The following is a 24433-nucleotide window of genomic DNA, read 5'->3' as shown; positions in this document are numbered from 1 at the left end:
CAAGGTTGTTTTAAAAAAAAAAATTAAAAATCAGACATCTTATTTCTTCTTTATTTCAGCTGTTGAGGACATAGTTACGTAGGGGTCTTGTTTTTGAGAGGGGAGAATAAAGCTAAAACCTAGCAGTGGATGAAGCTCTGTTTGAATAAAGGAAAGATGCTGATTTAGGGTGCATGTAGTCAAAACTTCTACTGGGAACTGATATGAAGACTTATTTTTAAGCCTAGAATGTAAAACTCTCCCAAGCTTGTTAGACATAGAATTAATTTCTCCTTTCAGACTTTTTTTTTTCAGATTATAGTAGCTCAGAATGAACACCAAGCTGATTCAATCCGCCTCTGGAAAATCACACTGACAAATATGGCTTGTCTATCCAGGTGCCTTCTAATTTTTCCATAGTGTCCCATGCTGCCCACTGCAGCTGACATGGTCAGATCTGATGGCCTCACCATCCTCCACCCTGGTCCTTCCCAGCAACCTGGGCCAGCTGGCATTGGAATGAGCTGAGCTTTAAGATCCCTTCCAACCCAAACCTGCTGTGATTCAGTGATTCCAGTTCCCCAAACAGCTGCTCTGTGTCTTTAAACCACCAGAGTGACTTGTTGGGTCTCTTGCTCCTGCACCAGACATTGGGAGGACTCCAAACTGGAGAGAGCTCATCTCTGTCCAATAGCTGACCATAACCACAGCACAGAGCAGCCCACCTCAGTTCACAGTCCTTTTGCTCTCCTTCAGGAAGTTCAGCTTGGGAGATGCTTTTTCTGTGGGTTTGAGTATCTTCCTTTGAAGAACAGAACCCATGTGGTGGCTAAGCCCAGAGCAGAGCACAACTGGGATACTTCTTGCTCTCTGCTCTACCTTTCTCCTCTCTGGCTGATATACTGATTGCAGCTCCTTTCTTCCACAACACATCACCAGCTTCATGGGGGTTTCATTTACACTGGGCTGTGTGAGAATTCCATGGACAGGTGCCTCCTCGGGTCTCATTCACTTAAAATTGTTAGCATGAGAAAAATGGCTTACTGAGAAAGGAATAAGAGTCACTGATGATAACACAGTAGGTCCTGTGGTGCTGTGCAGGGGTAGGCAATGTGATCATCACACTTCAGATGGGGAAGTGAAAGCAGAGACACACAAAGTGATAAACCCAAGGACTTACAGCAGATAAGAGCAATCTCTGAGGCACAGACTATTGCTTTATTCTTTATGCAAAATGTCTTTCCATTTTTCAGTGTCAAAATACCTTTGGAAAAAAGGGTCTGAACTTATCTTGCCTGCTTCTAGCTTCACTGTTTCCCATTCAGCTGCAGTAAATAAAATGGTGCTTCTTGCTGTTGATTCAAAGTTGTGGCATTCCTGAGAATTTTGTCTAATACCTGGAAAACAAAAGGTTTGCTCCATTCCTGTTTTCCATGACGTGCCATGTTAAAGAAATATGAAGAGTACTGTGCTACACCATGTATTGCACTTGAGCTAAACTAGTAAATTTGAAATCCCTGTGGCTTGTGAGTAATAGAGAGATGGAGTACCAAAACCCTCATAAATGGTAAAATTATGACCTTGCTGAAATCCAACTGCCTACAAACAAAATTGGATGTATTCCCCTCCATCTGTTTATTACATTTTTTCTTTGTTTATTTTTAAAGGATATAAAAGTAATATTTAATATTTTGATTAGTTCAAGGAAAGCCAAGCTTTGTGTTTTGCATAAAAAGCACCATCTTAGATATGCTAATTGTCTATGTTATAGAAAGTTATTTATTACTTTCCTTCGAAAAGACATATCTGAGAACAGTGGTCTTAAATTTTTATTTCATCATTATGGGAAATTACAGGCAGGAGAATCCCACTTCAGCATAGAGGATTCTCAATTTTCCACAGAGGGCTGGCATGTATCAGCATTTTCCTGGAATTCAAGTGAACATAAAAACCAAAGCACTTCAGAGAGACCCTGAACTTTGGCATTTCTGCTGACAGAAGGGGATCTCTGTGGGATCTCAGACCAAGGCCTCAGATACATCTCTCAGATTCCAGGGTAAAGAGAAATATTGAAAAAAAACCCTGAAACCTGATCTTATTAAAAATGTCCATACATTTGTGCAGTTACTTTATTTTGATCCTTGAGAACTGCAGATAGATGTGGCCCAAAGAAGTTACTGATGATGCCCAACATCAACTTTATTGACTCTTACATGAAAAGATTGCTCCACAAATGAACCAGTAATGACCAATTTAGTAGCTATATCTCCACTGTATATTAGCACATCTGTATTGTACTTGACTCTCACCTCTTGGGAAATAAAAGATTACATGCATTGAGGTAGCAATAGATTACTTTTTTTTCATCTGAGAAATTTTTCCATGATTTCCATTGTGGCAAGGATTTGAGCTTACTGATTTTTTTTTTTCTTGAGCATTGCTGTGCACACATCTGGGCTGGCTCTATATTATTCTGTGTATCTTAGTATACATGGTTTATTAATTAATGTTCTGTAAGCAAGAGAGCTCAACCCACGAATCAAGCAGACACTTCAACCTGAACTGTTTTAGCTTAGTGTCTTACTGACTTCATAAACTACCATGTGTAATTATATACAATTTTAATATTTATTTTTTAATTACCTAAAAAAGAAAGACTGAATTTGGTGGGGCTTACCCTACAACACGATGACAACAAAAAGACCACAGATGTCCTGTTCTCTTGTTCACAGCTGAAGCTTGATGAAATTTGTCCCAGTGGCCACAGTGTTTGCATTGCCCTTGCCAGCTCTGCATCCTCACATGATGTAAATACATGGATTGTGCCAGTCTCCAGAGCCTTTACATGTTCATGAGAAGTAGGATTTAGCTATGGTATTCTCAGAAGATACTGAGTCAAATTCTTGCCACTAATGCCAGTGAGGAGACAATAGATTCCTAACAAAGAAGAACTTAGCCTGTTTTGCTTCCTGAACTCTCCTTAACCTCAGAATTTAGAAGGACCAAAAGCTTATCAGCATTTACAAGTGGTAGCTGGGTGAAACCATGGAGATAACAGAAAATAATTGTGCAGAGCATCTACACTGAGAATTGTCCTTTAAGCCAGCACTTCAGAGACTGTTGTTGATATGACAGTTCTTATCAAAGAATAAATATTGCATTATTTGCTCTCTCTGTAGTGTCTTTACTTGAAAATCTACCAGCTCTGTTACTTAACAGGTGGTTTATTTGTCATGCCCCACCCTTTATCTACCACAAATTTAATACAGATTGCTCTTCCCTGGAGTTCTATGATTGCTTTGTAACTGCAAGCTTTGGACATTCCTTATGCCTGTAACAGTCTTTAGAAAATGTTTTCAGGGAAATTGCATTAATTAGAGAATTTGAATATTCAAAATGTTAAGATATTTCTGATACTGTAAGCTTTGAAAATGTTCTTTTGCTAAAATTTTCTAAATTATCTTTTAATAGGAAACACACATTTAGGTCCTTCTAACAGCTTAACCCTCCCTTAGCACTCATATTTTCAGGCTTCTGCTCCTTGTTTGGTAAAGTTTCCTTCTCAGGGGTGTTATGAGAATTCATGCAATGCAGAATGATTTTACAATGACTGGACAACAGAGAGAAGTGGATAAGTACCAGTTATAAATGCACACAGCATTTTTCCCTCCTTATTTCTGTCCTATGTATTTATGCTCTTTCAGAATATACCTCCATAGATCTTTAAAACAAGGAGATCTTTAGAAGAAGATTATTTTCTTCTGTACTCAGGTTCAATATAGGTGTTTTGCCAGTGGTTAATTTATGACACACTATGAAGTGCAGCATGAAGCAAAAAATAAATTCCTGGCTCTTCCACTATTTCTTTCCAAGTGCTCGTTTAATCTGTTTTTAGGAATATGCTACATATACACAGTAATTCATTTTCCAATCCTAATATTATAATTTTGAATTCAAAAGGGACTCAATTAGTCCTCAATACAATTTAACAGCCTGAAATGTTTTAGTGTTAAGTCACTGAAAAAGTAAACTCCTATGTCTTCTCATTTAATCAAGTATGTGAGTTTTTCAGTAGAAAAGTTAGAAATACAGCAGAAGTTATGAAAATTAAAATTCTCATGACACTCACTTTGTGTAGCATCACCTAATGTCAAGAAATTATGCCCAGGATGTTCCCTGTCTATGCTGAGGATGATGGAAGGGAATGAATATGCCATGCAATATATTTTTCCCTGATTAATGACAAGAAGAGACAAAAGCATTTGTGGATTTTCACTCTGTTGTGATGCAAAGCCTGGTCTGGCCTGTCTGGAAGGGACTGGAATGTTTTCTTCATTTATACTGATCTATTTTTTAACAGGAACTGGCAACCAAATGGTCATTGTGGCTTTTAGGGGCCAGTAGAGCAACCTATTGCATTTCAGTTTTGCTTTAAATCTGTGCTTTCTCAAACAGTGGGAGGAAGGTTAGGCAGTGGTGTAACCTCAAATACATGAATTTCAATCTGTGAAGGAAAAAAAACCCCACCAGTATAGGAAGATGATACTCAAGGTTAAATATATAGACTCCTCATGCATGGAAGAGATGATTTGGGTTTATAAAAAAAAAGTTGAAGAGGTCTCAGTTGTAGACTCCTGGAATTTAATTTCAAAGGATTTATAAAATTAATGTAATCTGTGTCTTATGGTCAGAAACTACTGCATGGCTGTAAATGTTTATGGTGACAATTCAGTGTCTTGGTACATGCTCAGCATGAAATGTGAAATGTCTTTATGCATTTATTGTTTGCAGAATCATGTCCAAATCATGTTACAAACAGTTACACCACATAAAGCTTGAGTACTTATATGGTTGTATAGATAGATTATTATATTCTTAGACTGTAAATTCCTGTTAGTTCACAAGAACCTCTGTGCTCTCCTGCAGGCAGTCAGCTTCCTGCAGACTCCTGAGAATATAAATGTCTCATATATGCACAGAGCATATTTATTCAGTGACACAATTTTCATTATAAGGGACAGGGTGGCTGAGTATTCAGTTGCAGGACTGTTCTGTTGGAAATATCCTTCTTTTAAGATATTACAGACCAAATTACTGATGGGAAGGAAAAATTTCCTATCAAGTTCCAAAAGTCATAGCAAAGGGCATGGTAAAAATGTCATGATGAGTGCTGATTTGAGTGAATGTGAATCCAACATTTTATTCCCTGTAAAATCATCAGCTAGAAAAATTAAAACTCCCACATTCATATGTTTTAATTCATTCTGTGCTGTTTCACCTTAGACTGAAAACTGGAACTGATTGCTTCTATATATTTAGGAATCTACATGACCTTTTTCATCTCTGAAAACCTCATGATCTTGCCTAGATGTTTTAGTGAAATCTCTGATATTAAAACATTAGCCCATTCCACAGGTCTGGGGTACAGAGAGAAACTGTGGGTTGTCTTCACTGAGTTCCAAATCAATACTTGATTTGTGATTGGGCACACAAAATAATCGTTTAGACACCGTTTAGAAAAGTGTTGCTAGGCTGATCCACTGAGCTGGAGTGATTTAGACTGAAAGAAAAATGCTGCTGTTAGGGTTACACAAAATTTCAGTGTCTGGAATTGGTGTAAGTCACTTGAACTCATTGCTGTGGGCAGCTCTTGATCAGGTCAGTGTCTCTGTCCAGCAATGCTGGTTTGGACAGAGTAATGTGGGTCTATTAACTACACTTTGCAGTGAAGACAAACCACAGTGTACTTTTTCCAAGGACATTAAAAGAGAAAGCAGCCTGGGTCTTCTGAATCTCACCTGTTTTCTGTCCAATGTGTGAACTGTGAGCTTATGTACAGACATTGCTGAATGATTTTGTACTGCTGCTAACAGACAAGAATCTGATGCTGCATATTTTTCATTAATGACTAGCATGAATGGGAAAAAAAACTCCAACAATCCCTCCCCTGATGATTTGTGAAAGTTTCCCTTCAACAGTAAATATTATCACTAATGATGTTAATGAAGATATTAGTTTCACAGCTTTTGAAGTACTGAAACACTTCACTGTTAACTAGCCTAGTGGGGTTTATGCTAATGCAAAATATAATACAGGGCACTATTTCTTTAAGCTGAAAGAAAGGAAACTTGTTTCTACTTCCAAGGGATGCCTAGTGTGTGCTAATCTAATTGACTGTGTATTTTGTCTAGGTGTTGAGGGAAAGCTAAGAGAATGAAGGCTCTAAGTCCCCAGTGGAAGCATGATATGGCGCTGCAGTGCTGGTGCTGAATTGCTCTCTCTGATGGCTCTATGGGAGTGGATAGCACTGAGTCTTCATTGCTGGGTTTTAGCAGTTGCTGCTGTCTCGGATCAGCATGCCACAAGCCCCTTCGACTGGCTCCTCTCTGATAAGGGACCCTTCCATCGCTCACAGGAGTACACAGATTTTGTGGACAGAAGTCGACAGGGATTTAGCACGAGATACAAGATTTACAGGTATGGAGCAAAGGGAAAGCACTCACAGAGATGCCATCCACAGAAGTTGTAAATTATCAATAAGGGTTCCCTTAAGGGAAAGGTTCAGTTGTGGGAACAAATCCACAGACAACAAATTCATTGCTGAAATATTTGCAAGGCCACTGTCTATTATGGAAATGCTGCTTGTGTTGTTTCTGTTTTGTTTGAAGAACTTCTGATAATTCATTATGTTGCTCTGAAAACTTTGTTGTTTACTACCTACCTCTACTCTGTCTTGGTGATATGGTCAAAAATGTGCTAGGGATTATAATACCACCTTTGGTTGCAGAGGGATAACCTTTGATCATACATCAAGTTCAATTGCTTACTGTGTGGCTCATCAAGACTTAAGCTGAGGCTTTAAGAGTGAAATTGTGGCTCTGCTGACAGAACAGACTTCACAGTACAAAGGAGGGCATTTCAAAAGTCACTCAAAATTGTTTAATGTTAGTTTCTGCCAGAGCTTTGAAAAGGGGTGTTCTCTTCTCTGAGGAATCAAGTGATAAGAGCCACTGTGAATTTTAACAGAGGTTGCAGGTGTTTGGTTCCTCACAAATCTCAGCATCAGGCTGGCCCAATTCAGACCAAGAAAAGAATAAAACAGGGGAAGCCTTCAAAAGTATAGGTCTGCTTGAGAACTTGGACCTGGCTGTGGAATTGCTTCAATGATATGATTGTAACCTCTGAGTCTCTACTCTTGAGATGGCACTGGTGAAATATCTTCTCAATCATTTGCAATGGGTGTAACTCAGCAGCATCCAATAATATCAAGGACATGGGAGGGAAAAGGGGAGTTCAGTCTGATATGAGTGACCTAATGGCAAATAGACAGAAGGACAAATGAGAGACCAGGAGAGATTAAAGACTGAGAAAATAAATCTATAAGCAGAGAGATTTTTCACATCACATAGTGATGGATTCCTCCCCACAGCCAATAGAAATTGGGGCAGCAGAGCAATACAGGGCAGGCTTCCAGCTCCCCTAAATTTTCCATCCTACAAACACAGACCATGCTGGTTTGGGAAGGCACATGCTGATTTCACTGAAAACCACAGAACAGATTGTGCAAACCTCATTTCTATTTTAGGCTATTATTCTCTAGTGATACCCAGTCCTTTAGAAGAACGTAAGAGTGATATATGCCTGTATGTACATTGCATTTAGTTCAGTGTCCAGTGGCCTGTGACACAAGTACTGGCCTCAGTGTGTCAAAATTTTATTTTTAAGGAATGTGCTTTATTTTCCTTTCCCAAAGACATGCAGTAGAGGGCACTCTGTTGCAGGTCAATTTTGCAGTGGTCTCCTTTACGGTATAGAGAGAAATTAAAAATATTTTGAAAATAAAGTGTGATTTGGAAATATGCTTGATGAAGTGGCTTGTCTTAACAGAACAGCATTGCCCAATATTTACTGCATTTTAAAAGCCAGCTGTCAGGACCAATAATGTAAAGCCAATAATGCAGAGGCTGAGGCAGCATATTTTATTCCCATTATTCTGCATTAGTCAAAACTGAACTAAAATTATCTTGCTAAAACATGAAAGATGGAGTTGTATTTCATTTGAGCTCTTACAATCAGGTCTTGGATTTTTCTCCTCTCAGCCATGATTACAGCAACATTGTTAGGTTTCACAGATCTATAACCACACTACTAATATTTATTTGGGTTTGGGCATAGGTTTCAATTGACTTTAATTTACACAATCCCACAGAAATTTTTTCTCATCTTTAGTTCCATTCTCTGCCTATTCCCTTCCAGAAATGAGCCTGGAAGTTTGAAAGAGCGACAAGCTGTTCTTTTTTGATTCAGGCCTCCAAATAACAAACTTTATTGTAAAATTTCCTTGTAAAATATGGTCCCATTAGTGACTAGTGCAGAACACTGTGACCTTGTTAGAAGCCACACTCTGTAAATTCAATCCCTGTTGCTTTTCTGTGAGCTTTCCCAGGCTATAGGACTTGGAGCCTAATTGTCTGTTCATTCCCTCACCTGTCTTTTACCTAATGGAAATGATCCCTCAGGGACAGGAACTGATTTGAAGGGAGAGGTAAGGACAGGTGAGCAGCTGCCTGTGTGAACTCAGCTGTATTAACATGGGAGAAAGGTGCCAACACAGCCCCTCCAACCCCTGAGCTCTCTATTCAACCCTTCAACCACACACCTGGGACCTGATATTTAAAGATTAAGGATGAATGGAAGCCTTCTTCCTTCATTATAAACCCATGCCAGGTCAAAATCCGTGGGGTTTAGGATGAATGAGATGTATATGGTGAGGAACTCCAGGGATTGGTGTCCCATTTGAGCCCTTCCTGGCAGGAGGTTGGTAACACAATGGGGTCAGACAGGAAAAATAACATAAACCCAGCAGTGAGTTGCACATATTCCATGTCATAGTTTAGGGTGTGTAGCAGGAAATTTCAGCAGGAGACTTCTGTTTGATTTTTGCTTTCCAACAATGGAACAATTACTCAATGACTAGTATGATATCTTTATTTCCCCTCCATTTGTAGTCTCAGGAGAGGCAGTAATGATGCAGGAAAAAAAAAATCTTGATGGAATCTGTGCTATCACAAAGATTTTATTTCATTCCTTCATTAATAACATTCTCTATTTTAATCAAAATAGTGTTAAAAAACAAAGAATACGTTATTCTGCTTTTGGTTATAGCAGGTAATGCATTTTTCTGTAAATACCAAGGTTACAGATACAAAGGCCTTTGTCTTGTACCATTGTTTGACACTGGTTTAAATTGGATCAAGGTTGCAGGCCCATGAAAGATATAGAATGATTAAAACCAGATAATAGGACAGGGAACTGGAAAAGCACCCAGTAGAGAGAATAACAAAGAATATTAAAATGGAATTTACTTGAAGGAATAATTGTCACTCTTTTTCAGCTACTGAGTAAAACAATGTTGTACTAATTCTTCTCTTTCTGTCGCTTGCATGGCAGGAGACAGACTGATTTTAAAGTTTAATTTCACATATGGCAATTGTTTCTAATAATACTCAGTAGGCTTTTTTCAATTTTTATTTTACATAACCTGTTTCCATTTAAAATTGATGTAGTCAAACTTTTAGCCCAGAACAGGAAAACTGAGCATTTCTGTTTTCATGGAATCACAGACTGGTTTGTGTTGGAAGAGACCTTAAAGATCAACCAGTTCTCATGGGCAGGGACACCTTCCACTATCCCAGGTTGTTCCAAGCCCCATCCAACCTGGCCTTGGACTCTGCCAGGGATCCAGGGTCAGCCACAGCATCTCTGGGCACCCTGTGCCAGGGCCTCACCATCCTCACAGGGAAAAATATCCAATCTAAATTTACCCTTTTCAGCTTAAGGCCAAGGTCCCTGTCTGCATGCCAATGAGGCAAAAAGCAACCTCGTTGTATCCACACCTTCTGGTCACTGTAAACAAGTGTTCATCTGACCATGAATCTGTAATAAATTACAGGGATGGAGCCAAAGATTTGCACCAAGGAACACACTGATTAGCTGGGCCCAATTTCTAATAAGTGGTCTCTACTTCAGCATTTTTTTTAAACATAAAAGTTACACTTTTTCTTATTTCCATATCTAGCTTTCATAGCATAAAACAATCATGATAAAACCAATTACTGCATCAATTATTGGAATACACCAGCAGAAAAACGATTTGCTACCAGTATTTTATTCTATACATTGAAGTTCAGTTTTATTCATGTGCAAACAAGCTGACTCTCTCCAAGGCCAGGAGTATTCAGTGTAACAGGACAGAGCTGAAAGAGACACATAAGTATGAAATAAGTTTTAATCTGGTATTGCAGAACAGTAAATAATATACAACTAATGTTTTCAACATTGTTATAAGTTGGAAATTGAGGATTAGTTGTGTTGATTATGTGTTCTATTCCGTCTAATGCTTCAAAGGGAATATCCTCCTGCAGGAAATTTAATTATTGCACAGTTTTTGGTGGTATTCATTGTCACTGATCTATAAAGAAAACCACAAGAAAGCACCTGGATGGCTGCTGAAAAGCTCTAGATTCACAGGAATGCTATGTCAATATTTCATAGAAGGTGGCTCCTGCCGTTAGCATCAATAAGTATTTTGGCAAGGAAAATCAAGTTTTTAATTTGTAATTTAATACACAAAGGGATTGCTGTGCCTCTTATGTAAATCAGCTACCCAGACAAAGAAATTGAAATCCAAACAGAATGAGATGAGAGGTTACCAGGATGGAAAGAGTGATTGTGAAATTATGCAAAGAACCTACATTGTATCAGAAGAGGTAATTTCTACAGAAATAGGGAAGTATTTATGCTATCAAATAAGGTCTTGAGGAAATCTCCTCAGGGATACTGTGGAGTTTTGTCGAAGCAAAATGATTTTAAACCTGAAACAGATGTGAAAAATCAGGGGAAGAAAGAGCCTTCTTTTAAGGTGGAAATACTTCATGATACTTAGAGGGGGGATAAAAAGAAGATACAATTCCTGTCAACAGAATACATATTATAAAATGAGATGAGCTATCTAAACTAAAAGTCATTGCTGTCTCAAAACCAAATTGGTATAAACTGGCTATGAATAAGTTTGGGTTGGTTCTTTAGAAAAGGTTCCTAATCATTAAAGAGATTCTGGGACATACAAAGATACAGAACCTTCCCAATCCTTCCAAGAGGAGCAAAGGGTTATAAGATATCATGCAGATAAAAACTGATGAAGTCTTAGTGACCACTGACATCCTTTGGGGAAACTACACCTACAAAGTGCCCAATACTACTCTGCAAAAGAAAAAAAAAAGTATCTCTTGAAGCACTGAGTATCTCTTGGCAGTATGGTATTCAATTGGCTCAAGAAAATTCCTTTAGAGGTTGTTGGAAAAGGGAATGTGCCCATGAACAACTACAAAAACAGAATAATTTTGAAATAATGCCATTAAGTTAAAGATAAGAACACATTGGGTTCTCCTTTGTTCTGAAGGCTCTGGTGACTGAACCCATAGGGTGAAGTGAGCAAGACTCAAGACTGTGACAGAACACCCACTAATACGTTTCAGCTCCTGTGTGTTAACCTAAGTAGGGCCAACATTTTGTCATTTTTTTACTCTCTATCAAAATATTTTAGCCCACAGTTCTCATTAGACTTCTTGACACATGTGACAGACAGTGTTAATAAAAACCTAGGGGGATCAGTTGTGCAGGAACACAATATGCCCTGAATTGTAATTTTCACTCCAGTGTACAGTCTGGAATAACATTTCTTTGTGCTCTTCCTGAGGTTGACTTGAACTGATTAATCTGGAATTTCAAAGTGTGGAGAAGAGCTAACAAAGGTCTTCAAACAGTGGTTTTCAATACAAGTGTTTTAACAAGAATAACAGGAATGATTCTCTCAGTTTTTTCTGGAAATTCACTCTACTGGTAAATTCCTTCTGGTCTGTGTTATAATTGGTCAGCTTCCTTTATGGAGTATTGCATTCAACTTGGTGGATAAAATGTCCATAAATCAAACGAATCATCATCCCCAGAATGTATGCAAAAGGCTAGACTGGGAAATGCACAGTGTCCTCTTTTTAATTTTAGGTGCTTTTTTTTTTTCCTGGTAACAGGGAAGAGCAGCTCAAAGAGAGTTTTTGGGATTGTGAGTTGGGAAATTTTCACTACAAAAATAATGTTTGTAGCCCAGCACATTTTTAAGAGTGTCTGGATATGAAAAACATCAATGAGTTTAATTTTAGATTGTGATAAAACAGCCCCTCTTATTCTAATTACCTGGGCATAAAAAAAAATGTGACATCAGTTAAATAATTAGGTTTGGTGAAACTGTTTCAATAAGGGCATACCTAAACAAAATTAAAGCTTTAGATGACCATATTTCCTGGTCTAGAAAATACCTGGAAATATCCTCCAAAATAATTGGATTTCCATCCATTTGTTCCAAATACAAATGCCTTCAATAGGAAAGCCTTTTTGTTTTAATTTTAGAGCCAAAAAACATGTCAGGTCATGATGCTTTACAATTAGCAATTCCTGTTATCAATATTATATCAGTTTCTTGATCTTTGTTCAGGAGGTTCTCTGGAGAGTATGTGCTTGTGAAAAGATGGAAATAAAATAAGAGAAAATTTAAACAGAGAATCCATGCATACATAACAGAAAAGTTAAGAACATGTTTTCAGATGAATTATAACCACAACCTAGCTTAGTTTAGCCAGAATATTAAAGGATTGACAAGTCCCTAGACTGGAGGTGAAGGAGTATTTGGCTATCTCCAGTAGCACTGGGAGAATCAGGGAGCTCCTAAGATGAATATCAGAGACATGAAGGGTGCAGAAGATAACAACTGTACACTTGTTTAGGTCTGTGCTCGCTGGCCCAGGAAAAGGGCAGACAGAAATGAGGGCTCAGAGATGGACAGGAAGATAGGCAGGCAGTTCTGATTCCCAAATTGACTCTGTCTTTCCAACTCTCTGACAACTATGAGCCAGCATGGCAGAGAAGTTGTATGCTCTGGGGAAAGGGGAACACGTTTTACTCAAGAACAAAGAAGAAATCAAGTTTATTTTTGAGACCAATGCACAATATCAGCCCACATCTGAAGATCTTGGAGAAAAGTCCCCATCCCTGGCAGTGTCCAAGGCCAGGTTGAACAGGGTTTGGAGCAGCCTGGGACAGTGGAAGGTGTGATCCATGCCAGGGGGTGGAATTAGATGGGCTTTAAGGTCCCTCTAATCCAAACCATTTTTCAAGTCTCAGAAAAGCATGAGAGTCCCTGAAGAAAGTACATTTTTAAGAGATTCTGACTTCCTATAGAGTCTTGTAGAACACTCAGGACACCACAAGTTACACAAGTAACAGAACTCAGAGCTCCAGGGTGTTTTGCTAGGGACCAGGCTCAGACCTGCCCCATATCCCCACACTCCACATGGTTGGCTCAGCATCAGCCTCCTGGTTTTCAAAGGAAGGCTGGAGTTCCTCTTGGTGAGATAGAGCAGCACTGGGCAGGGTGCTGGGCAGCTGTGCTGGCTGTGCCAGCAGGATTAGGAGTCTTCTCAGGAGTCTTCTTGGCAACAAAGGAGACTATTGATGCCAAAACTGCCTTCTGTATATATTTTTTTCATAATACAATGCAGGAGTCTGTGTTTTGACAATATCTCTTTGTATTTCTCCTTATTTGTTCTGTGTATTTAATCAAAGATCCTAAAGAAACTCAAATGGCAAGGAGAAGAGCAAATATGATTCTTTGTAAATATTATTATAATCTATTTCTAGGATATATCCTTTTTCAAAAATCTAATATTTTAAGGATAATTATTAGATCAAACCTCCTACTGATACGTTTCCCAAGAACAAAGAACATGTATTTAGAGAATATGGTGTGTCATCATTTCAGTTAGTGAGTTCATGAATCATTTAAGTTGCCCTAAAAAAATTAGTATAATAGTGTCTGTAACATAATGGTTTCATGCAATCACTGAAGTAGTGTAAAAAGCTGTTTAACACTAATAACAGATACATTCTTCAGTCAGCAGGGTAGACTGACAGGATTTTGTGCATGAAATCAGGTCATTTTCATTAATTCTTTGAAGACGTTTCATTAGTTTAGTCTTTGTTCTTTCATTTGCCCTTCCTTTTCATTTTTGTTTCAGTATCCCTGCTGGTACTATCAGTGATGTTCAAGATGTAGAGGATATCAAATGCTGATGACTTTCATAAAGGAGAAGACAATTACCAAGATTTCTTTTAGTTACTGAAGAAAAAAGAAAAGGATTATTTTTTTAATTACTTGAATCAAATTCTCTGTGCTTTTGTTTTAACCCTCATTTTGTCCTTTTTTCTTACTGCTGCTAGGGCAGTAGCTGTCTCCAAACAGAATGGCTTTCAAGTTTTTCTTTTTGACCATATGTTAAGTCTATATGGGTGTAAAGTTATACAGAAAAAATGATTGAGTAGCACAGAAACTCTGTATAAAAAGCCAGTGGTATTGATTGGAGTGAGTGATTCTTTGTATAGGAGGGCATTTTTACCTTTTCCATGCAGAAAAAGCACAACTGACACCAAATGTGCTCGCTCAAGAATTTTTGTCATTTTCTTCTACTATTCTTAAGTTAAGGTCGTGGTCAATATCTCTGAATCCAAATCTTAGTTCTCTTCTAGCTCAGATTGATTGATTCTACAGGATTTCAAAGTCATTATGCTGGTTGTGAAATATTTTTTTTTGTAGCTACAGGTTCATTCCAGCAGTGACCCTTGTGAAGAAAAGCAATACTTCAAAATAATGTCTTGTTGCTTGATTCTGCCTAGAATCCCAATATGATTGTTATGGGTAACTGTGTTCTTAAGGTCATTAATGGCTCTGTATCACAATTCATCTTCTGATACTCTCAATTACTACTTTATTTATGCAGCTTGAGAAGATATTGTTACTGACCAGACAATTTGATATATACAGAGCTCTGAAAAATGCACACACAGAGCCCACCAGCAATTTAGATATTGTGTATGCAGGTCTTGCATGCATCCCAGAGATAGAATCTGGCTTTGAGGAGTGAATGCTAATTTCTCGAGGGAAAAAGCACATACAGAGGTTTTGGCTTATATGAGTAACATAATTTAAAATCAAAACAGAAGAGACACTAGCAAATATTCAGAAAGAAAGTAGAATCTGAGACCTGAGGAAATGTAACTGATTAATCTAAAATAAATATTACTTTTAATCTAATTCTGAACTATATCCTTATAGTTCTTGAACTATAAGTAATATAGATTTTTCTAATTGTATTTTATTTAAACTACAACTTAAGTCATTTACAAAAATTACTGGCTACAGACAATAGTAATAATAATAATAATAATAATAATAATAATAATAATAATAATAATAATAATAAAAATGTTTTAAAGGTGCTGGGGCCCATCAGTGCTGGTCAGTTGTGCTGGTCAGCAATTCCCAAAAGCTGGAAATCAAACAGATAAGGTGGAACACCATTTTGGCTAAACAGGGATCTTCTCTTGGAAATAAAATTGAAAAGGAAGATATGGAAGCAGGGTCAGATGATGTGGGGAGGATACAGAGATGCTACTCCCCATTGTGGGGAGAAAATTTGTGCAGCCAAAGCTCAGCTGAAGTTGAGGCTGCTGGAACTGTTGGGGAAAATTAAAAGAGCTTTTTCAAATACATTGATGGCAAAAGTCAGAGCAAAAATAACATCAACACATGCCAGGATAACAATGGTCACTTCATAAACTGGGACAGGGACCCAGAGGATTTCAGAGCTGTGAGCTGGAAAACCTTGTCTGTGAGAATGATCAACTCCCTGAACTTGTGAGGGATCTGCTGCTCCAGCTGGTGGGATTAATCCAAGAAACCTCAAAGAGCTGCTATGTCACTGCAAAACCTCTCATGATGATTTTGGGGCAGTTTTGGGAATCCAGAGAGATCCCAGGTGACAGAAATCTGGCAAGTGCTCTGCTGATGTTCAAGAAGGGCAAGAAGAGGACCCAGACTACAGGCCTTCTTCACTTCAGGGCCTGGCAAAATTATGGAGAAGGTTATTCTGGGAGCTATTGAAAAGCACCTGGTGGACAGCACAGTCATTGTTCACAGCCGGCACAGTTTCATGAAGGTAAAATTCTGTATATCAAACCTGATTTCCTTTTATGACAAGGTGACCCACCTGGTTGGTCAAGGGAAGCCTGTTGACGTAATGTTTTTGGGTTTCAGTAAAGTTTTCCAGACTGTCTCTTCCAGGATCCCTCTGGACAAAATGTCCATCACACAGCTGGATAAATGTACCATAAGATGGGTGAGCATCTGGCTCACAGGTCAAGCACAAATTGTTATAGTGATTGGGGTGACATCAGACTGGATACCTGTCACTAGTGGGGTTCCACAGGACTTCATCCTTGGCCCTGTGCCCTTCAATGTCTCCATTAGGCATAGAACTGGAAGGGATGCTCAGCAGGTTCACAGATCAGACAAAACTGGGAGGAGCTGTTTGACTCCCTGGAAGGCAGAAAGGGACTGCAGAAAGTCCTCAACAAATCTGAGAGATGGGCAAACACCAACCATGTAGACTTTAATAAGGAAAGTGCTGCACTTGGGACACACAAGGGCCACCTTGGCTGCAGGTGTGGACTGGGCAGGAAGAGGCTGGAGAGCAGCTCTGGGAAGAACATTGGGACAACTTTCTCAGGGACAGGGTGGGAGTGTTGAGGTGTCCTGTGCAGGGTCCAGAGCTGGACTCAAAGATCCTTGTGGATCCCATCCAAAATGGCAGATTCTGTATTTTTCTAATGATGCTTTTGGTAGCAAATCACCAGGCTTGATAAATTAGAATAAGTGGAAAACATGTAGACTGTGGTGCTTGGTAATTTACTGATATGTAGAACCCAAATATTGATGATTACTGTGAGAATGAATCAGGGTGAATATGTATTTATATATATTCATGAGTTTATATTTCTGTACACATATATGTATGCATGTACATGTGTGTGTACATAGAGCTATGTGGATATATACATGTGTAAATGTAAAGATAGATATTGATGAGTTGAATAAATTAGTTTAATAATTCACCTTATTTGCAGAGAGAATACTGTTCATTAGAAAGAAAAGCCTATATCCTCTGCAGTCTGGTGTCAGAATAGGAGCCTTTGGCCAAGACATTAATGAAGTTTGCTATGGGAATTTTGTTCATGAATCAGACACCCAGAATATATTTTGGCAATGCCAGAAGATCTTTCCTGATTAGATCCTTGTATTAAAGTGCCTATGGCAGAAATAGTCTGTCAGATCTTGCTGCATTTTCTCATGCTTTTAGTCAACTCTATATTATGCCTTAAACTTATCCATTAAATTTTAGCTGTGCTACAATAGAAGACTTTTGAGAATCTGTAACTGAGAATCTGTAACTGAAGCACATTATCATGAAACTTGTTTTCCTTTTCCGTTGCCCTGACACTTATTTTTCATACAGGGATGTCTCAGTTTGAAAGACTATGTGACTACAGAAACTCTTCATTTAGATCTCAGTTTTCCATAGAGTCCTTGTGTGATAATGTCATGGGAAATCCATATGCTATAGATTTTCCACCAGTATCTTCCTTTCTAGATCCATCCTGTGCTCATGTGTTGATGGTGCTAAGGGCTGTCAATATATATTTGATAAATATTACAAGTGGTGCACAAGTCCAAACTTTCAAAGAATCTGAAAGGAGTTGGGGTGTTGAGTTCAGTGCCCAGGACTGCTTTGTTCCTTAGATACCTTTGCCTTTTTACTTTTGGTTTTGTTTTTTGTTTTGTTTCAGGCCTTGTGTAGTGTCTGGAAGATATTTTTATTGTAGTTGCCTTTGAGATTTGATTTTCCTTTTAGTAGAACTATTTCTCATGTGGTTGACTTAAAAAATACATCTGTTTATTTAGGATTTTGCCTGAAGAAGTAATGGTTATGTCTATTTTTAATGCTGACCCCTTGGCCTGGATGAGCACAAATGTGTGCTTGTTTATGTGTTCTGAGGTAGCAGTTCTGTGTGACTTGGGCATGTGCTTCCTTGGCACAAAACCATAAAGGAGTCTTAGAAATCAATATAATACATCAAACTCACAGATATTTTTTCTTTCAGAGAGACAAAAACAATCAAAAAACCAAAATAAACAATCAAACTGGTTTGGGGTTTTTTTTTTTTTTATTTTTAGAGTGATAGTCATCTTCCCATTCTAGGAAATTGGTAAAATATGAAAACATAAAAAGCAATTTTAACCATAGTAATTAATTTGAATTTACAGATAATTAACAAGAGCATTTAAACTTAAAAGGTTGCAAAGTAAGACATTAAAATAAAAGAAAAAACAATTGTACTTCCATTAAAAAAATGTCTTCATGTACCAATTCTATATTTATAGGGAGATAAATTGGATAAACAATGTGTAAGTCATGCTTATTTTACTCTATTTCTCTTGTCTTCACAGCTAAACCATGAGAATTCCAAACCATGAGTGGGTTTGCAAGATGTTATGTGGTTGTTGACAGCAATCAAACAATGTTTATGTAGTATTTATGCTAAAACAAAGTGGGATTTGGCAAGTTTCTACACCACAAAAACAGAGGTCGTGGAACTCCTGTTTCTTACTCAGCTTTGGAAATTCAATTGTGAGGCTGATATACATGAGTTACCATTCCTCCCTCCCTCAAAGGAATTAATTCTGTCACAATAACCAGACTAAAACAATAGGCAAAGGTCAGTTTCAGTTAAGTAAACTTGGTAATGTTTCAGAATTTAGTCAGGGAGCAGAATTTTTGAGAGAGGGTAGGATGGAAGAGAGAAAGGTCGGCCTCCACATTTCCAAATGAATTTATGGCTGACAGCTCTGTCTGAACAGTGGGCACCTGAGATAAAGTGGTTTCATCCTGGTGAAATATGCGTTTCCCAGTTTTGGAAAAAAAGCTTGTGCCTTGCTTCTCTGTTGTCATGAGAGATTATCCTTGAATGTGCTAACAAATCAGTAATTTCAGAAGGAATATGTACAGAAAGTTCAGAAATACATATGCTCATCGTCCTGTAACACCTCCCTATATCTGTAACACCTACTACCACAATGCTGATCCATGGCTGCCACTTTTTAAGAAACCAGGTTAAATCAAGACTGAATGAGAAATATGGTTTTCTTGACTGATAAGAATCACTAATGCCACTGACTTGAAAAAGCACCACAGAATCATAAAAATCACAGAATGGTTTGGGTCAGTAGAACCTCTGCCGCAGGTTGCCCAGACAAGATATGGCTGCTCCATCCCTAAAAATGTCCAAGACTAGGTTGAATAGGGCTTGGAGCAACCTGGGGTAGTGGAAGATACCCCTGCCCATGGCAAGGGGTAGGAACTGGATGAGCTTTAAAAGTTTTTCCAACCCAAAATACTCTGTGATTTTTATGATTCTCAGAAAAAATGCAAGAAGCTGGGTGGCTTTCATTATTCAGGCAGTCAGACAATATCACTGGTTTTCCTTTGCGCATTTACTACTAATCAATATAGTTCATAGTTTATCATTTCATGAGATATATCACTGAATATCTCACCTGTTTGGTCTTAGCAAAATGTTCTGGAAGGTGGCCTACAACATATAACTCAGAATCAAAACAGTCCTAATGTTTTCTGCTTGCTGTATTAAATTATCCTGCCACAAGGTTTGGTAATACCTTCTAGTCAATGCTGAAAAGTAATGACTTCACATTACAAATGCCTCTGGCAAAGACACTTGCATTATTTACCCTTTGGCTGTTACCAGATCTTGAAAATCAGGAGTCATTCTATCTCTGTAAAAACATTATGCAAAGATGACATAGTGAATTAGTCTTGTGGGACATCAAACTCTCTGTCTCAGATGAAGTAATCCACTTCTAGTTGAAGGAGGGGGGCTGAACTGACAAACTACAGAAATTTCTGAGTGTAGACTACCATGAAATGGTATATTGATCTCCATTGTAAATTGACAGCTATACACAGAGGGAAATATATAAAAGTTTAAGTGTGTCCACTGTGGACTTGATGCTGAGACTAATCCAGCAAAAGGATTAGGATTTGGGATTTATTTAACTCCTTTCTAATATAAAGAGTGATGATGTTTTCCTCACTGATAGCAAATGGTGGAATTTGGATCAGTACTATGGAGATTTAATTCCCATGCTGTGAAATGAGGAACAGTCATGCTCCTCACACCAGAAGCAGAAGGTGAAGGCAGATGCCTTCACAACCAGGGTGTTCAAGGACTAGACACTTACTTTTTATGATTTCTCTAAGGTATTTCCAGGTTGGTTGAACACCTTTTTCATGCCAAATAAAATTTTAAAGCACTGCTTTCACTGAAGTCAGTTATATAATTGTTTACTAAATAAAAATAAATCTTTGAGAATATGTGTGAATATGTGTGTGCAGATTTTGGAACCAGTCTTGAGTCAGAGAGGTTGGTAGACACACACACACTGTGCTCCCTCTGAAGTAGTTTGAAATAATTTCTGTTTTCAGCCATTTTTTAAACACTGATAACCTCAAATGAACAAATTATATTTCTGGAAGAAAATAATTATCCATTACAAACATCTCCTTTTTGTAATTTTTTTTTCTAATGTGCTCATGTCATGCTGTGTAAGTTTTGTCAGGGTGGTGGTATTTGTGAAAGAATTAGGTTTATTCTGTATCTCTTTCCACTCTGATGCCAGATGTATTTGATGGTACAAGATGATTTTTTAAATTTCAAATGTGAAATTTCAAATCACAGAATAACTCATTTCTCACTGTCTGGTAATACCCTGTAAATAAAATGGAATTCACATTTGCTGTTTCACTACTGTGCTTGTTCCTACCTTTTTTTTTTTAAATTATGTTTTACTTTAATTTTCCCCTGTGCTATGGCCATCCCACAGTTGCAGTCTGCAATGGGAAAAGTGATTGAATATTATGGGATGGAGACTGACCAGTTCTGCTTTTGCTGAACTGGAGAAGTCAGTCAGATGAATAGCATAAACTCTGATTTTCCAATTATGCATTTAACTGCTTTTGTAAGATGGGTGCTACTCAAGTGTGAAATATTCTTGTATCTTATATGTAACTTGGCATGTTACATTTTCACATGCCTTGATTAAATGATGAAGTACTAATAAAAGCTGGCTATGATTTTTGTATTAGTCACAAATAGGAAGTGGCCCATGTAATTTCTCCTATATGCTAAGCCACCTCTTGCTTTCAATATAGACACAATTTGCCAATCAGCAGCAATAAAAGCTCTTTAATTGCATATTTTTGTTTCAAATATTTCTAAGTAAGCATATCCAAACTATAAAAACGCATAATTAAAAAACCGTAATTCAACGATCTGGGTCCATTGATAGAAATACAGCCACATTTTAAATAAGCTCTAGCAGTTTAATAGCTTTGTGATTCAAAGAAAAGTAGAGTAATACAAATAGTCTGCAAGGATAGATAAAGGTTCAGATCTCAGCAATCTGTAAAACTTTGCATTTCTATGGAATCCAATTTCAGGCTGCACAAATAAAGTTAAGAGGATGAGTAAACTCACTGCATAACATTTTTTTAATCCTAACTGCTGTTGCTCATTGAATTGAATTTGATAATTCTGCTGAAGTTCCATTTTTTGCTTCATATTCCTCATGATACAGATATGTTCTTTGATGTTCTCTAAATGTCATTGAGGCTAATGCCTTATCAATTAAATATGCTGTTTAAGTGCTATTTTTTTTCCACTAGTCAATCACTGACATTTTCAATACAGCTTAGCATTAGCATTCAGAAAGATTTTCAAAAGAAGCTCCTATTTTCAGAAGAATTCAGTCCTTCAAACATTTGTTTATTTAGGTACCTAAGGAGAGTAATTGCTGTGCTGAAAAGATGGCTTACCAGTTTCATATTAACCAGGATAGTTCCACTGTCATTAGTGGAAACCTGTGTGAATAGTTGACATATTTAACAAGATTATACCTCCTGGTATTTTAGAGGCTGTGCTCTGTAATGCATCCCATACTAAGGGGGTAGGGAGCATTCTTCATTAACACTGCAAGAGAACAAAGGCAGGAGAAAGTCATGCACCTCTTTTTCTACTCTTTAGAAAAAAAATTCCCACATGGGAGAGCAGAAACCTAAAACCCCCCAAGAATAACAGCAGCTGAAAGACAGTGTAACTATATTTTCTATATATATTAGTGAATATATGTTCAGATTGTTTAGGCTCTGAGTTTTGCCAAATGGGTTCTAGAGCTGGATTCAGCTGTGTTATAGATCTCACAGTAAAATTTCCTCATATGGTATATTTTTCTTCTGATTGGCTGTAATTGTCACCAAAAAGTCAATCTCTGTTCTTGCACTGAGTGAAAATGAACTGGACCATTCCTTACATGGATACTCATTTGTAAATTGGATTAGTGATGGATTTGTAGCACAAGGAAAACCTGTCCTCTGCACAGGATGTGTCTCATAAGGCCAATGTGGGCCATAAAGAAAATGGTCTGCCAGCATGCCATGCCTCATTAGCTGAGACCAACCTTAAAAGATTTATCTTGAGCTTTCTTAAACTGAATTTTGAAGGTCAGCTCTTTTGGGAAGAGCACAACTGAGGTGTCCCAGACTTCTGCTAAGACAATGTGAGGATGAACAGTAGGTTTGTTTGGTTTGTGTGTGATTTGGTGCTGTGCTGGGGACTAACCAGGTCAGACAGGAATGCTGGTCAATTCAATCAACCTTTAGAGGTGTAACTTTATTTTTCCAGATAGTGTTTTTGGCAGAATGCTTCAGGTGAGCTTTGAGAGCATCCTGCCTTCGTATTTACTGCTACAGTGTCCTTGGGTAAATGTAAGAATGTTCTGGACTTCTCTGAAATTAGCTGGATACCTGAAATATTCCTGACTACCCTTTGCAGAAACATGCATGCATGTGTTAACATGTGTGTGCAGAGGGGTATGAAGGGAAGCAATTTTGAGGGATTTTTTTTACATGAACTTAGACTAATGGCTTCTTGCAATCACTATAATAACATCAACAGCATGCTAAACACAGCCCTGTGAAGTGTGAGCTTACTTTGGGGAGTTACTGCACTGGAAGTGTCTCAGAAAACAGAATTGATTCACACCTGCTTCTTATTTTTGCTTCAAAGAAATGTGTAGAATGGAAATATATGGTGTCACATGAGAGTCTGGAGCTCAGATATCCTCCTTATCTAAAGAGTATATGAACAACCTGTGGATTTTTGCATGTTCATCTGTTCTCAGTCTCCAAAACTGATTTGAAAATTGTAGTGGGTCTTTAGCCAGCATAAAGAACTTTTCAACATTAATTCATTAATACCCTCAGGTACTCTAAAGCATTTCCTCTGAAAAACTGAAGTAAAAAATTGTGCCAATGCCACAGCTTTGTTGAACTGCTTTAGGTACTGTCAGGACTGACATTTCCTTTGGAAATCTGGAAAACACAATCAGCTCCCTGGCTGCCATGTCTCCCTTTATGGAATAGGCTAAATGCTGGGAATGACCTAATTCAAAATGTCAACTCTTCAATGCTGGTAATTCCAACAGCTAAAGAACTTTCCTCTGGTGTCTTTCTGCCATTTACAAGTAAAGTTATGCTGACAAAATTCTGAAATTAATGAATTAACATTTCTATTTGTTTTGTTGGGTTAACTTCAAGTAAGAAGTTGAAATTGATACATAGAGAGAAATAGTTACAAAAAATCCCTGAGAAACCAAGTTTATAACATTTCCTTTCTTCCAAATAGTGAAGCTGATGAACACCAAACACTGCATTATGCAAAGATTTCAGTTCTACCTGAAAGGAAAGGAAATATCACTATATAGCCACAACTTCAAAAGTGATGCTGCTGCAACCTGTTATTCTCCCCCAAATCCCTAGATATAGATTCTTCACTGTAGCCATCTGGATGCTGCTTCCTGGAGGTTTTTCTAAAACACACTTTCACCTAACAGTTGAATTTAAATATAGCCTCTCTGTTGCAGGCTTGCAGGTTAAGTGTCATTTCAGTGTAACAGTCAGCATATGGTGCCTGGCACAGGGAGAGAGAAAATTGAAGTCAAAGCCAAGCTGTCAGGAAGCTGCTGCATGTCTCTAAGATAAACTGCAGAGTTTCTGCAGTGCTTTGGAACTCCTTTCCTGATATTTATATCCATATTTGACACTTTTGCAGTGGTCACAAGGTGTCCTTGGAGGGGAAAGAAAAACTTGCTCAAAACTTCTGGTGTGTATGTAATTAAAAAGCAGTTGAGAATATTACTGAAATTAGTGAGCAGCTCTTTTAAACTGCAAACTTGGATGCAGAGAGAGTGTTTTGAGCAGAGGGACCTCTCTGAGCAAGGCTCATAGGTGTGCTTGCCCATCTGGCCTCCAGGTTTCCCAAATTTTCCAGATTTCTCTTAGGAACAACAGCTGAAAAGCCAGGTTTGACCCAAGAC

At 37.9% G+C, this 24433-nt stretch overlaps 1 protein-coding gene across 3 annotated transcripts in view; it reads left to right on the top strand.

The window, feature by feature from the left end:
• The window catches only part of BRINP3 (BMP/retinoic acid inducible neural specific 3), a 178722-nt gene that overhangs the window by 11124 nt on the left and 143165 nt on the right, over positions 1–24433 (top strand). For 2 of the 3 annotated variants that reach the window (XM_079314199.1, XM_079314200.1), the window contains exon 2: positions 6171–6456. The exons of the other annotated variant lie outside the window; for it this stretch is intronic. In XM_079314199.1, coding sequence (XP_079170325.1) covers positions 6221–6456 — 236 coding nt within the window. In that variant the 5' untranslated portion in view covers positions 6171–6220. The remainder of the gene's footprint in view (positions 1–6170; positions 6457–24433) is intronic. 3 annotated transcript variants of the gene reach the window in all.

The sequence above is a fragment of the Erithacus rubecula genome (genome assembly GCF_903797595.1).
Source record: "Erithacus rubecula genome assembly, chromosome: 10".
Classification (NCBI taxonomy): domain Eukaryota; kingdom Metazoa; phylum Chordata; class Aves; order Passeriformes; family Muscicapidae; genus Erithacus; species Erithacus rubecula.
This window is presented reverse-complemented; position numbering and strand designations above follow the sequence as displayed.